The 15,065-nt window shown below is 33.9% G+C and overlaps 2 protein-coding genes across 4 annotated transcripts; one reads left to right on the top strand and one right to left on the bottom strand.

Annotated features, from left to right (window-relative positions):
- Positions 1-722: 722 nt before the first annotated feature.
- LOC115950971 (iron-sulfur assembly protein IscA, chloroplastic) lies at positions 723-7,656 on the top strand. Its single transcript, XM_031068258.1, has 3 exons — positions 723-954; positions 2,350-2,568; positions 7,392-7,656. Exons 1-3 carry the CDS (start codon positions 795-797, stop codon positions 7,532-7,534), a joined length of 522 nt encoding a protein of 173 aa, XP_030924118.1. The 5' UTR covers positions 723-794; the 3' UTR covers positions 7,535-7,656.
- An 868-nt stretch (positions 7,657-8,524) lies between these two features.
- LOC115950852 lies at positions 8,525-10,699 on the bottom strand. Of its 3 annotated transcripts, none has more exons than XR_004083138.1 (4): positions 10,323-10,699; positions 9,743-9,799; positions 9,327-9,609; positions 8,525-8,961 (listed from the first exon to the last, which is right to left on the bottom strand). XR_004083138.1 is itself a non-coding variant. In XM_031068115.1 (4 exons), exons 1-4 carry the CDS (start codon positions 10,528-10,530, stop codon positions 8,949-8,951), a joined length of 375 nt encoding a protein of 124 aa, XP_030923975.1. In that variant the 5' UTR covers positions 10,531-10,695; the 3' UTR covers positions 8,525-8,948. The 3 variants fall into 3 exon arrangements, 2 of the variants coding, with proteins under 2 accessions (XP_030923975.1, XP_030923974.1); XM_031068115.1 differs by having other exon boundaries at positions 8,525-8,956; positions 9,327-9,428; positions 10,323-10,695; XM_031068114.1 differs by having other exon boundaries at positions 9,327-9,428; positions 10,323-10,686.
- Positions 10,700-15,065: the final 4,366 nt, after the last annotated feature.

The raw sequence follows: 15,065 nt of genomic DNA, 5'->3' as shown, positions 1-15,065 counted from the left end.
AATATAAAGTCCCCCACCTTCATCCCCATCCCCGTCCCATTAACTCTTCACAAGACAGGTATAGGTCCAGGTGAAACCACTATCCCTATTCACATCATTTTTATATAGATATCTAAGGCCAAAATTTTGATAAAATTGGTAAAGTGCAGTATTTTAGGTTTTTATTTTTTATTTATTATTTATTATTATTTAAAGTAAACGCAAGCTTGTATTGATCAATACGCAATATTATCTTTCTAAAAAAAAAAACTTGAAATAAATGATGTATTTAAATATAATTGAAAAACCTAATATTCTACAAATTTTAATACAACACAGATTATACTTGAGTTTTATTCTTTTTTTTATTATAGGATTTATCCTCATATTTAATCCTTAACTAATCACAAGTTAACATCATTCCACCTTGAATAGTTTTAAAAGTCATGTAAAAAAAAAGGTTTTAGAAGTCCAAAAAGAAGAAAAATATTTTGTATCAAATGATAATACATTATCCTTCTTAAAATCTAATAAAAATCTAATAAATTTAATGCATGTTTTTCAATTATTAATAAATTAAATTATTTTTTATTGACATATTTCATACTTATTAAATTTTAATGCGACATAATATCATTCAATACCGAATTCCTTCTCAAGTCTCAACAAATATTAGTCCAATTAAGTTGTGAAACTGCGTACGTAATGGCAGTCTTTAATATTATCGTAACCTTAAACAAATTTACATAACTTTCATTTACAAAATATAAGCACACACCAAAAAAATAAAAAATAAAACGTTTCGGTTCTCTCCAATGGCGTCCTCTGCAATCACGACTCGTTGCCCCTCTATTCTTCGTCTACCAACGCCACGCCCATCTTCAAGCTCAAGCTTTTCACCCCCAAACTCTGTTTCTTTTCGATTCAATCTCAGCCGTCCAAAACCCATTTCAATTCGAGCAGTTTCTTTTCCAGGTTCTCCTTCTTTTTTACTTTTACATACATGTGCTTTGAAATGATATGTGTTTTTCATTTTGTTCATTGATTTTTGCTTGTTATGTTATTTAAATCTGAAAAAGTATGTGATTTGTTTTTCTTTATTTTGCTTAGTTGGTATGATATTGCATGCTTCATAGATTGATTTAAATGTTTGCTCTTTGTTTTTTTTTTTTTTGATGGATAATATGGGGAAGTGTAGGCAAGTGAGCTTGTAATTGGATTTAGTTTGCTTGAAGCTGAAATGGGTTTTTAGAAAAATTGTGTAGAATATGTTAAAGTGTCCAACTTTCTAGGAATTCTTGCCCAATTAGGAGAAGAATCTTAATATCCCTTTATTGCTTGTTAATTTGTATGATAGCTTTTCGGCTCTCTTTCTAAATCTAACTTGAACTGCTATTTGGGTTCACCACAAAAAGTTAGATGGTAACACTAACAGGATTCCACAAGTTTTGGTGGTTATATTTGTGTCCTCAGGGAAGCATAAGTAAGAGAGCTTGTAATTGGAGTTAGTTTACTTGAAACTGAAATGGGTACTTACCAAATTGTGAAGAATATACTAAAAGTGTCCAACTTTCTAGGAGATGAATGTTAATCCTTTTATTGCTTGATAATTTGTATGATGGATTTTTGGTTTTCTTTTTCAAAATCTAACTTGAACCGCTATTTCGGTTTACCTCTATATGGTTTGGTGGTTCTATGTGTGCCATTGGGGAAGTCAGCTTGAGTTAGTTTGCTTCAAACTGAAATGGGTATTTAGCAAATTGTGTAGAATTTACTGCAATTGTCCCAACTTTTATAAGAATTCTTGCAAGTTAATTTTTATGATGTGTTTTTGGTTCTCTTTCTAAAATCTAACTTGAGCTGCTATTTGGGTTTACCACAAATAGATGCTTACTAATTTTGACAAGTTTTGGTGGTTATATGTACCATTTGTGTTAGATTTTCAGTTACATAGGAAGTTATCAATTTTAGGAGTGTGTTCATCACATGGCTAACAGTCTAAGGATGAATGACTCTTTATGATTCTTATTTGTGTAATAAATGGTACATATATGACACATTATACCCTAGCTTAGAAAAGAATTGCAGATATGTAAGAATATCACTTAACTTTTAGTTATATGACTTGTTTGAAATTCCTTGAGAAAGATTCATTTTGTACTTCATAGTACATATGCTCCATGTGGCTGTGTTAATTTCATCCTTCTCATTCAGTTAATTGGATTAAGAGTGTAAGCTGCATCCATCTTTCAGTTAATGAGATTCTCACATACTTGGGAAATCATCCAGCATTGTAATTAGAATTATTTTAAAGTTTAAATTGCTTAATGTATATTATTATAATCATAATAACTTCCTTCCGTGTTTTAGTTGCACCGACATCCGAGGGCATCGCACCTGCAGTTACTCTTACGGATAATGCACTGAAGCACTTGAATAAGATGAGGTCTGAGCGTAATGAAGATTTATGCTTGAGAATTGGTGTTAGACAAGGTGGATGCTCTGGCATGTCCTACACAATGGATTTCGAAAGTAGAGAAAATGCCCGACCAGATGACTCCATCATTGAATATAATGGCTTTGTGATCGGTAAGCCTTTTTTTTATCTTATTTTCTTGCTTATGTAATGATGTACAGTTTATACAATTTGAGCAATGATTTATATCATAGTACAGGAGGGTATCAATAGTGGTGTCACTGTGTCAGTCTGTGGAGATAACTTTTAGTAGATTGGTAGCCCATGCAAGGGAGGGTGTGCACCCAAAAACTGGCATGCTTTAAAATTTGAGTGATGCTGTGTTATGATCTACTTCCAAGATATTTGTTATGTGCTGCTTGAATTTTAATCTTGAAAGAGACTAAAATTTCACCTTATTTCTTGAGATTGATAAGGACTTCAAATTATAAATCTAAATGTAACAAAGCCATCAATTTTCTAAGGGTTTTTTTTTTTTTTTTCACCAGAGCTTGTTTAGTAATTAGTAAAATGAAGCCCTAAAGTATTCAATTCAGGAAAAAGACATTCTGTGAATGTATTCAAGGAATAGTTAGGTAAAATATAGATGTAGGCCTATATGGCTGATAAGTCATTAGGATATATATATATATATATATATATTACAATTAAAAGGTTTCTGGTTATATGTATATCGTTCTGTTAAATTAGGGGTATAGTGAATTTGGATATATCTTCTGATTTCAAAAAAAGGTAGGTTTAGGGCACTAATGTGGAAGGGAGGTTTAGAATGATAGGTGAAGGCTTTATTTGAGAGAAAGTAGAGGAAATTGATGAGAATGTAGAAGTAAAAATAGGGCAGAGAGGTTTATTGAATAGAGTCAATTTTAGAAGGATTTTTGTGTGATGAATAGGGTGATCAAATGGATTGCAACACAAGTAGAATTTACAATTAGTAGTAAGAGCCATGCTCCCACTAGAGTTATTATTGCATCTGCCTTTTGATCAAAGGTTTTACATCTTACATAATTAGTCATGTTATTTAACTTTTTTACAGGCAACAAAATGTTTGAATTATCACTAATCAATCTTCCAAAGACTTTTTATGGGTCCTATCATTTGCAAGTTTTATATGATCCCTTGTTATTCATATTTTAATTACTAACTTCAGCATCTTAGATGTTGCCAGTAATAACAACTTCAGGCAGAGTATTCTTTTTTTGATAAATAACTTCAGGCAGAGTATTCAAATACCTCTTTTTTTTTATTATTGGTAAGTTTACCCACGCATGTAGCGAATTTCAGACTCACAACTTTATTCTCACAATGGAACCGGAGAAAGTATACAGAAAAGACAGTTCTTTTTCTATTATATTAATATTTTCTATTCTATTAGTATCAGTTAGCAATCTCTGCATTTTCTTATAGGGGAAGGGGGTGCTGTTTGAGCTAGAGCTCATTGGCTCAAAAACCAATATTTACAAATAATCTTTAAGCTGGAGTGTAGAGAGAACATGATACCCATCATGTATTGGATGCCAAGGTCAAAGCACTGTCACGCCATAATAAAATTTGTTAATCAGAAGCAATCATAACTTCAGGGCAGAGTATGTCTTCCAATGCTAAATTTAAAATTGCCTTAAATTTGTATATTAAAAAATTTGTCACATCTTTCATCTCTAGTTCCATTTGTCACATCTCCCTTTGGGTGCTTCTTTTAAAGATAAGTCTATTTGAAATTCTATCTTGGAGAAGATGGAGCGAAGGCTAGCTGGTTGGAAGAGGTTGTATTTATCCAAGGGGGGTAAAGCTACCCTTATTAAGAGTACTCTTTCTAGCCTACCTACTTATTTTCTTTCTCTTTTCCCTATTCCAGCTAAGGTGGCTAAGAGGATAGAGAAGTTACAAAAGGATTTTCTTTGGTCTGGTATTGGGGATGATCGTAAAATTCACTTAGTGAATTGGTCTAAGGTTTGTAGGCCAGTGAAGAATGGTGGGTTAGGCATTTGGTGCTTGAAAAGGTTTAATAATGCCTTATTAGCCAAATGGCTGTGGCGTTATGGTTGGGAGAATGATGCCTTTTGGAGAAGGGTCATTGGGGCAAAGTATGGGAATGAGTGGGGTGGTTGGTGCACAAAATCTGTGTCGGGGGCTTATGGTGTTTGTTTGTGGAAGTGCATTAGAAGTGGCTAGTTGAAATTTTCCAAGTGCCTTCGATATGATGTGGGTGATGGTTCTCGTGTGAAGTTTTGGGATGATGTGTGGTGTAGGGATCGTCCTCTTAAGGAGGAGTTTCCAGATTTGTATAATATTAGTAGGACAAGAGAGGCTTCGGTCTCTGAGGTTAGGAGCTATGCTAATGAGAGAGTTACTTGGGACATTCAGTTTCGTCGCTTAGTGAATGACCAAGAGTCGCTTTCTTTGGTTTCGTTTTTGGTCCTAATTTATTCCACAAAGGTCCAGGGTGTTGGTGCTAACAAACTTTGTTGGAAGCCAAGCCTGCAGTCGAGGTTTTAAGGTGAGTGGGTATTATCATTCTCTATTCCCATCTACTGTCATTCCCTTCCCTTGGAAAATGGTGTGGCAATCGAAGGTTCCTCCTCGGGTTGCTTTTTTCTCTTGGACTGCGGCTTTAGGCAAGATTCTAACTATTGATAATCTTCGGAAGAGGCCCTTTGTTGTTCTTGAGTGGTGTTATATGTGCAAAGGGTGTGGGGAATCTGTAGATCATCTCCTCCTTCACTGTCCTATTGCATTTGAGATATGGAGTATGATCTTTTGTTTGTTTGGTATTTGTTGGGTGATGCTGCAAAGGGTAGCGGATTTGTTGGATTGCTGGTCTTGCAATTTCAGGCGGCATCGTAATATAGTTGTTTGGAGGATTGTGCCGCACTATTTGATATGGTGTATCTGGCTGGAACGGAATTTGAGAAGCTTTGAGGATTGTGAACGGTCCATTCTTGAGTTTAAGTCTTTTTTCTTTTCTACTCTTCTCGATTGGTGTTTGGTTTTACCTTTTCTTTCTTGTATTTCCCTTTCTGGGTTGCTTGAGCATTGTACTTTGATTTCTTGATGTTTTTGCCTTTTTAGTACATTTCCTATGTATGGGGCTGTGTTTTTTCAATATACTTTTAAGTTACTTATCAAAAAAAAAAAAATGTATGGTAGTTCAAGGTCAAACTACTAAGGCAACATGTCATAATGACATAGATGTGCTCTATTGAAATTACTATATTGGGAACTAGATCTTGCTTGGTATCTCTCTTAAGTATAACTTTGATGTTGTTAATTAGCCACCAAACTGCTAAACCTAATTCCTTCAAAAGTAATATCACAGGTGAGAACCCCTCCCCAGTCTCCACACGCCCCCCCCCCCCCCCCCCCACAAAACCAAAAAAAAAAAAACTTTCTTAGGAAGCTGGGAGCATGCTCTTTTTGTTTTAGCTGGCCTCATAGGTGCAATTCATGTTACCTGAATTAACAATTTCTGAAGAAAAACGAATACCTTCCAGTTTGTCTTAAAACTGTGTGTGTGGTATGTTAATAACTTTTAAGTGAGTCATGCTGATACGGATATTATGGGATGAATTGAAGGTCCATCTAACACAGATGACAAGCATTTTTTTTAATAATAATAATTTATTGGAAAAAAGACTAGTTACTACAATAGGGATGTTGCCTAAGTGTATGACAGTTTGTAGTTTCCCATTTATGCAAGTTTGCATTAATTTTATGTGTCTAGTGAGGGGGTGTATTTGTCCCATTATTTAACCATTTTTCATACTAATAAAAAAAAATGTTGTGTGTCTAGTGAAGGGGGGGTTGTATGTGCACTTTAGAAAAAATTCAGCATCTAACTAGATGTCAGTAATATGGTTGGAAATAATTGAAATGGTATACCTGAAAATACAATTCAAACAGTACAGTTAATCCGGAGGAAAGCATGAGACACAATTATAGGGGACAGATGAAAATGAAGTGAAAAAAGGGGCATTGATGCCAAGACCTCAATTATAGGGTTGATTCTGGATAAAAATTTGAGGGTTGGTAGCTGGGAGTAGAGAATACTTTTTATCTCTTTGGATTCTTTAATACATTTACCATTATCATTAGCAATGATAGTATTGTTCAATATGATAGAAGTCAGATCTAGTTGTCAATTATTGGGAGAATGATGTCCACACAATAAAGAATAATCAACTCAACTGAAGCTAGAGTGGTGCACTGGCGCTTAGGCAAGATGATCATCAATAGATGAAGCATGTATGGTGCTGTGATCTCTTGCAATTTGAAGATAATTGAAAAAAAAAAAAAAAAAAAAAAAAAAAAGAAGAAGAAGGAAAAGTCCAAAAGAAAGGCAAGATAATCATCTATACTTGAAGCATGTATGTGTTGTTTCAGATTTTGTAGTGATCTTTGATAATGATTTGGACAAGCACCACCATTATCACTGGCTATAAGTTTGGGATTGTATCCATTTCAATGCTAAGACACCTGGGAAAACACTAGTTTTAATGTCTTCCTATCATTTCATGCGGATGTGAGCAAACTGAGGTACCGTATGGGAGGTTTTTAAAAGATGTCATGATTAATAACTACGAATAATGTGGGTTGCCGACACTTAGTGCACCATTGATCTCTTCTGTAGTATTAGCATTGAAATTAATATGACAAACAATACAGCGCTCTTACTTTTCTCTGATTTCTGGAAGTCAGTGTGTTTTTCATGTAGAGGAAACTTGATACACCCTGAGTCGTGTATTGAGACAATCGTGCCATTCATCAATTTAAAGTTGCTGATGTCATTTGGTTAACTGATAACTGGCTATCCAAATACCAAATTTCTTTAAAAAAAATTTAATTCCAGAATGCCTCTGCATGCGCTACATAATGTGAATGTGATAGAGTCCAACACCTTAATCCTTCTAATGTTTTTTTTCTTTTCTTTTTTTGGCAGTTTGTGATCCAAAGAGCCTTCTTTTCATATTTGGGATGCAGTTAGACTACAGTGATGCTCTAATTGGCGGAGGCTTTGCCTTCAAGAACCCAAATGCAACGCAAACATGTGGTTGTGGTAAATCCTTTGCAGCAGAGATGTGAAATTATGTGTAAAACAGCTGTACGAGTAAATAGATCATATCAATAACTTTGAAATTGTGTATCAACTTTTTGCAATGGATTAATTTGCCAGTAATGTATAATAAAAGCATTTTCTCCCTCAAGCCTTCCAATTAGTTAATTTTTATATTCTAATGCATTTGATATTTCCATAAACTGCTGCCAATTTCTGGATTCACATCATATAGTTGCATCCTAACTAAACCACAATTTCGATATGCTTGCAAGGCTCTTTAACCTGGATAGTACTTTTTTGAAATCTGAATTTGTTTCTTCAACACAGCCTTAAAACACCACGATGTGGTGGTTATCATTTATTACTAAATTCTGCCCCCACCCTTGATGTAATCATTCATGCTCTATCATTTATAACTATTTTCAGTTCCATAAATTACATGTATATCTGCTAGTGGGATTTCAATTTCTTTATCTTTTATTCTGGAAAAAAAAAAACAATAGCAAAGTCTTACTGCCACTTCCTCGTCCTCAAGGAGGCTCCTAGTCCTAACATAAACTCATGCTCGCATGTTCGATTTGCTGCCTTCATTGGTCTTCATAGAGCATTTCTGAATCATCTCAATTTGCTTTTTAAATTGATGATGTTATATTAGTTTGAGTTTACATCATAACTAAGTTGTGCTGCACATCTTTGCGCAAGGCTGGGAGTATGTCAACCATTAACTTTTCTTGCCATACAACAATGCAAAGATCTGACCTTTGACCCCCACATAATATATGGTCCGGCTCCTTTGCAGAATAGATAGATAATTACATTGCAGGGAACCTGGTGCCACAAACACATCTAGCCATGTAAAAACTCTTCTCAGATCTTAAACACAAGTTTCACCATAACTGTTCGGACTCAATATATCTTCTGCTACTCTCCAGTCCACAACCCACCCTTGGAAGAACTTTGATAAAGCTATCCAATTCTTGCAAAAAAAAAAAAAAAACTTTTTTTTGGGGGGTGGGAGGGATGACTGAGAATTTTTAAGTCATTGTAGGAACCAAACTGAAATATCCGTTAACAAAGAAGCAGCAGCTTTGGCTGCCAACAAATCAACTGTACAGACCAATGTTAGAACTAAACATTATTGGACAAAACTTCCTAACTAAGAAATATTGCTAATCAAACTATGACATTAAGAAGCCAGGTTGTTTCAAAAAGCAACAAGTCTCGTGATCAGCATCGTCCTTGTACATTCTTACAAGAAGTCATTCTCACCGTAACATCAGTTGCAATTGACTTTGGAAGGCAAATCCTCACCGTTAATGCACCTAGCCTCTAGCAATCCATTGTTTACACACAGCCACTGTATCACATCCGAGAATAGCTTCGAACTTGTTGGTCTATAATATGGAGCAGCAACAGCACATGGTTGTTGCAGTTACTGTATTACTCTGCTGTCCTGAGCATTGAGTTTAAGCCAATTCAAAAACCAACATCATTGATCATTGTACAAACTTCATCTAAATTTTTTGATTGGACCAAATTTAGTTTTCTCATTTGATAAAATGTGGGTTGCAACAAAACCTACAAAATTATGTCTCAATTTGTTGTACTTGGAGGTCAAAGAACATTTTTGGTTGCTTGATTAGGGAGGTGGTTATAGATTCATCGAATTATCTTTTCAATGAATTTCCCACTATGGACTGAACACCAAATTTCCTTTCTTAAGTAACCATATTTGAAACAAAGTTAATCAAAAGATTGTGTTTCTCTTGTTTTGTTATTAATAAATGAAATTATAAAAACGGGAATGTAGCAACGTACCATCTTTCTGGTCGTCCTTCTTTTGCTTTTTAAACGATTCTGGAGGGCTATCCGTAGCAATCTTCTGATCACTTGTATATTTGTTGATATTTTCTTGCTTGGCTGCATGCAGGCCCAAGATTTTACAAAAACTGTAGGAGTTTTTTCTTTTTTCTCTTTTTGAGATGTATAAATATTACTCATATTATCATACATCTGTGAAGGTTGAACAAGTAACCAAAAATTCCAACCCTTATTCGAGAGTGTGGAAATGCCATTTGGTACAAAGACCAATGGTTTGTAACTATAAGATGGTTGCCAAGAAAAAAATAATGTTAAAAGAACAATAAGACATTACAAAATGCTAAAACTAGTGTCATAAAAATTAATAAACGTTTCAAAATAAACTTAATTTAAATCAAACTCTAACAACCTACCCTTTGGAATACGGTTCTCTTCTAGCAGTTGTGCCTTGGGCTGCTCTTTTGTCAAATCTGCATGTTAAGCCATATTAATTAGTAGTTGGGAAATCTATATTTAATATTTTGTTGGGAAAACTGATTGGTAGAGCAAAGAGAACTTTTCTTAATCCTTCTGCTGAAACTTGAAAGTACTCTATAATACAGCTATCCAAAAACAACTCTATTTGTGATCTTTTTATTCCTTGCTAGGATCTTTATAAAGAACTATACATGTTCAATAACTCAAAAATATAAGAATGAATTACAAGCCAAGACTTGTAACTCAGGGGGTGTTACTTTGTTCTTTTGTGGAAGAGAACCTAAGTTTGAATCCCTCCTCCCCCACTTGTTGTAAACAAATAAATAAGAACAATCTACAAAGTTTTAGTTTTTGGAACCCATATTAATGTATGATTTGGGAATTGACAAACAACAATAAAAGGCACCACAATAGCCAATAATATTTATTATATAAAGTAACTCAGTTTTTTAAAAAAAGTCTTAACAATCTACCATCTCTCCTACTGTTTTCTTGTCTAATAAGTAATAAGATTACCCTTTGGATTCTTTTTCTCTTCTGATAACTTTGGATTTGTATCTGATTGGTTGTTCACAGTCGATATCTTTGTAAGGTTGGGATTGTGTGGCTCTTCTGGTACATGGCTGGAGACTTTGCCTTCATTGCAATTAGTGCCCCGTTCGCTAACATCCTTTTGCTGCTGCTGTGGCTGCTTCTGCTGCTCCATTGGTGTCCGAATGGGCATTCTAGTAGTATGGTTGTCCTTTCTGCAGGTTGAATATTTATAAATCAAAGAAACTATGAAATTTTTTTCTAGCTCCTTTAATATTTATCTGAATAAATGGTGCTGCTTATGAAAATTGAAACAATACATGTAAGAATTAATAATAGGTCAAAGCACTCTAGAACTTTTTGCTAGGTTCTTCAAAGAAGAAGTGATTTCCTCTTCATAAGATTCTCAAAGAAAATTCCTTGATGAAAAAAGAAAAATAATGGCAATGGGCTTTATTCTATATCCTACCTGGAAAGGAATAAAGCTTAAAACATGGAAAGGTGATATATGCTAAATTGCTAATTAAGCTATATTTATCTATATCCTACCTGAAAATGAATAAAGCTTAAACCGTCCTTTCACTCCTTTGGTCTAGTCATGAAAAATCACATTCATTACAATAAAGATCATAATTCAGAATCTTACTTTCATTTAGCTTAGCTTCAAATTTCAGAACCTTCTTTCCTTTGGTCGACTCGTGAAACATGCCATGCATTACAAATTTACAAATAGATTTACAAATAGAACCTTACTTTCATTTTCAATATCCAATCCCACTTTCTATCCAATGATTTATAAAATTTAAGTCAAAAGATGCTTCGCGACATAAAGGATTCTATTCATTTACTTTTGAAGTGAAAAAAGGTTTATTTTAAGGTGAAGTTTTAATATTGTACTTAAATAAGGTTAAAACATGGTGCCCTGCTATTTAAGATCAGTTTACATTTCACCATAAAATGGACCATTACATTTTCAAAACAAATTCAAGGGATCCTTTTTCTTTGTTTACCATACAATCCATGAGATTCGTAATGAGTTAATGCAATGCCAAATGTAGCGTGAAGACATACCATTTTAACTAAATTCTAAATTCACTTCCACATTAGAAGGAAAAGTCTACTATCTCAAGCTTTTTTGAGGGTATGATGCCTCGACTAGTAACAAGGTTACACATAATAGTAACTTTGTCACATCTATTAGTAACTCATATCACATTGAATAGTATATAATTATACAATTTTTTAGTTTTTTTTTTTTAAATAAATTTATTTTCTCATGTTAAATTGTGATATGATCAAATAAGATAGTGTTTATGTTAAATCTGACGGTAAGTCTGCCATGTCATATAATAACTCATGTTTTAACTTTTAATATTTGTTTTTGTTCATTTTGGATAGGCAGAAACAAGGCCACACATATAATAAGATCCCCTAGTAAGTAGTAACTCATGTTTCATTGAACAATAATCTCATGATTGAATGAATCGAACCTCGAGTGATGAGTTATAGCACTTCATTTTAGCTTTACTCAATTAAGAAATTGAATTTGGACTTTTTGGATTGAGTGAAGGATAGTTCAATTATTTAACTTACAAATCGCATAAGTACACCATTACCGCTTGGAAAAAAGAGACTAAGGATCTTAAATTTTTTTTTTTTTTTTTTGGGTAGAACTAAGGATCTTAGTTGTACTATATATGATTTCTTTTATAAATTTGGCAGGAACTTAAAAATAAAAATAATAATAAACTATAAACATAAATTGGTACTCTCAAGCTTTGATTTTCTGTAGAAATGCGACTTGAAGAATAGCTTTAAGGATCACAAGTCACAACTATAGTATGGATAAGTATTCACAACATGAACAAAATTGATTTGCATATCTGTTAGGTTCAGCATATTGGAATAACAAGTTAACAGTAATGATTGCTGGAAGTATTGATGATGACAGTACTCTCTCTTCAATTATTGTTTAAGATATTAGCAGATAATTCACTGTTGATTTAGTTGTCTTTTGATGAAATTTGAGATATTATCTGTAACAACACAATGTAATTTTCTTACCTTAAAACATTCTTTCCATTTTTTTTTTTTTATGAATCATTCTCTTTTTATCTTTCCATGGGTTGGGATTAACATTTTTTTTTTTTTTTTTTTTTGAGAATCAGGGATTAACATTTCATTTAAAGTCAACACTTTTATTTATTTATTTATGAGATACATTTTTTTTCCTTAAAAAAAAAAAGAAAAAAAAAGAAAACAAAGAAGAAAAAAAAGGATAAGGAGCATTGAACCAAAGTTCTCTTCATGATAATATTACTAAACTACAAAGCTATTTAGAATTTGCCAAGGGAAGTGTCTCCAAAATAAGAAAAGCTAATGGTCATTTTTGTTACCAGATGCACACAATTAGATGCATACAAAAATAAACATTTCTCCCTCAAAAAAAAAAAAAAAAAAAAAAAAAAAAAACAGAGAGAGAGAAAGAAGAAGAAGAAAACTGTCTCTATCTCAAAAGGAAATGCTAATTAGAGAGGATCATGATTTGTTAAAATAATCACTAAGTACTAACCATAATAGACTTTGATGTTGAATTTCATTACCTTGTAGTTTTTTTTAGAAGATTATTACCTTTTGGTTATTTTAGGAATAAAATACAATTATATTACTGTGAGAGTGCTTTTTTTTTTTTAGCACACAGGCCCAAGGATCCTGGGCCAAATAGTTGTATTTTGATGGACTGGGCTTGGTTCACCGCAGCTAAATATGGGCTGATTACGAACCAAGTTGTGCGCAAGTCACATAAATCTCCTCAAGGCAAAAATGTGATTCCTCCTAAGCAATAAAATACCATTATAAGTGTTTTAGTATCATAAAAGGATCCTTTACTCTTACAAAACAAGTAAAATAGATGTTCATAATATTCACAATGAGAAAGAGATTGAAATAGAATATTTAAGGCTTATCTTTTATCGTATAAACATTTTAAAGAATTCCTTCACTTGGTACCCCGGGCGTACTGTCGTGGGATCCCGGGACGTACTGTCGTGGGATCCCGGGGCGTATTAGGCCTGTAAGAACCTAGAATCTCTGGTTCTCTGCACTATACAATCTTTCTCCATACTTGTTATGCAATGGAGTTTTGTCCTTTCCTTTTACCTCTATAGGTCCTACACAAGAACAATTATACAATGCACATATCTTCAAATAATTGTTAGTTTCTTAGATTAGGATATATATATATATATATATATTAATACATATACATATATGTAAATGAATTTCATGAGAATGATTCAACCACGAGGATCCTGGCCCCAATTCTCACAGACTTATGCTTTTGCACAAGACTTGTGGGATTTGGAACTCAAGTCTGAGTGGCTTTACTTGGGCAGGGACTCAGCTTTACAAGCAAGAATATATATATTAAGCAGCAAGAAGCAGTAAAGAAATATGCAAAATAATTGTTAGAAATTCTCAAATCAATATGAGATATTTCATTATTTTTCTTGATTGTGGATTACAAATGTGCTCACTAAGACGTGATACAAGGTTCAAATAAGCTCAAAAATTACAGACTTTGATGGCTATTCAAGCCTCTAAGACTTGCAAAGTTTGAATCCTTTTGAATCCAAGTATGTGCTATAGTGGCTGTTTCTGGGATACCGGGAGACATTCCTCTGTTTTTCTTAAATTTTACAGAGTTCTAATGACTCTGTTATGATATTCTTCCTACTGAAAATCTTCTCCCCTTCAACATGGGTTTTCTTTTCCTTTTATAATGTGTTTTCTAGGGCTCCATGGTACTAGTGATTTCTCTTTTTTGCCCCTTAGAGCTCGTGCTGTGACAGTTGCTCAAGGGCTGGTCTCTTCCCCTTTTTCTCATGGTTTTCATCTTTTAATACTGTTTCTCTAAAAGTCACTTGCTGACTTTCCATTCCGGGGCGTCCTAGCCTTCAATCTCTCTTCCTTCAAGATTTCTCACTTTTCAGACTCAGCTGCGTTTGTATTTCCTTGCTGTCATTATTCCCAAATAGTTGGAATCTTTTACTGCTGGGTTGAAAGTTCTCTTCCAGTTGCTTCTACGTATGATTTTCTCATTCTTGGTTCCTTGTGGTACAGCTCCTTTGTTCATGAATGTTTGCTCTATACTTTCTGATTCTTTGCTGCACCAGTGGGTACTTGAGAAGGACATCTCTGTTCTTCATTTCTTGTATTTCGTGGTACCTTTCTTGAGTTGTTTCAATCCTACAGCAGCTGTCCTACATTACCTGAGGATCTCGGGCCTTTGGCAGCCTTTGGGTATCCCGGCCCAGTTCTTTCACTGAATCTTGCTAGACTTTTTGATGACCTTTTTGCTGGAAATCTGAATATAAATTGGGCCTTAATGTTGATTCTTCTTGCTGCTTGAATTAGGCCTTCTTTACTTTTCATGGGATGGGCTTTCTTGTGAAATTTTGGCCTTCAACATTAGCCCCCCGAACTCGTGGGTTACCTGTAGCCTACGCGTGAGAAAATAAATTGTTTTTGGACACTTTTCTGGTTTGTAGAATCAATGTGTAGATCAAATAATTCTTTGAGGGAAACTCCAAAGGAATTGCTACACTTCCTTCATGGGATGTACTAACATGTTGCGAAAGATTAGAATTCACCTTCATATTAGTATTAGGCTGTAGATTGGTATTCAATAAATCAACTTTGTCAAACTATCAATAATATATGCAGATA

This window comes from Quercus lobata, chromosome 6, assembly GCF_001633185.2.
Source record: "Quercus lobata isolate SW786 chromosome 6, ValleyOak3.0 Primary Assembly, whole genome shotgun sequence".
Classification (NCBI taxonomy): domain Eukaryota; kingdom Viridiplantae; phylum Streptophyta; class Magnoliopsida; order Fagales; family Fagaceae; genus Quercus; species Quercus lobata.
Note: the sequence above shows the minus strand (reverse complement) of the source record. Positions and strands in the feature narration are given on the sequence as shown.

Bases quoted from the DNA above. Each gene is read 5' to 3' on its own strand.
- LOC115950852 (XM_031068114.1), bottom strand. From the start codon at position 10,530: ATGCCCATTCGGACACCAATGGAGCAGCAGAAGCAGCCACAGCAGCAG. The intron at 9,429-9,742 runs GTAGGTTGTTAG...GCCTGCATGCAG, and splicing joins AGAGAACCGTATTCCAAAGG to CCAAGCAAGAAAATATCAAC. The intron at 8,962-9,326 runs GTACGTTGCTAC...CTCAATGCTCAG, and splicing joins GAAGGACGACCAGAAAGATG to GACAGCAGAGTAATACAGTA.
- LOC115950971 (XM_031068258.1), top strand. From the start codon at position 795: ATGGCGTCCTCTGCAATCACGACTCGTTGCCCCTCTATTCTTCGTCTA. The intron at 955-2,349 runs GTTCTCCTTCTT...TCCGTGTTTTAG, and splicing joins TCGAGCAGTTTCTTTTCCAG to TTGCACCGACATCCGAGGGC. The intron at 2,569-7,391 runs GTAAGCCTTTTT...TTTTTTTGGCAG, and splicing joins ATATAATGGCTTTGTGATCG to TTTGTGATCCAAAGAGCCTT.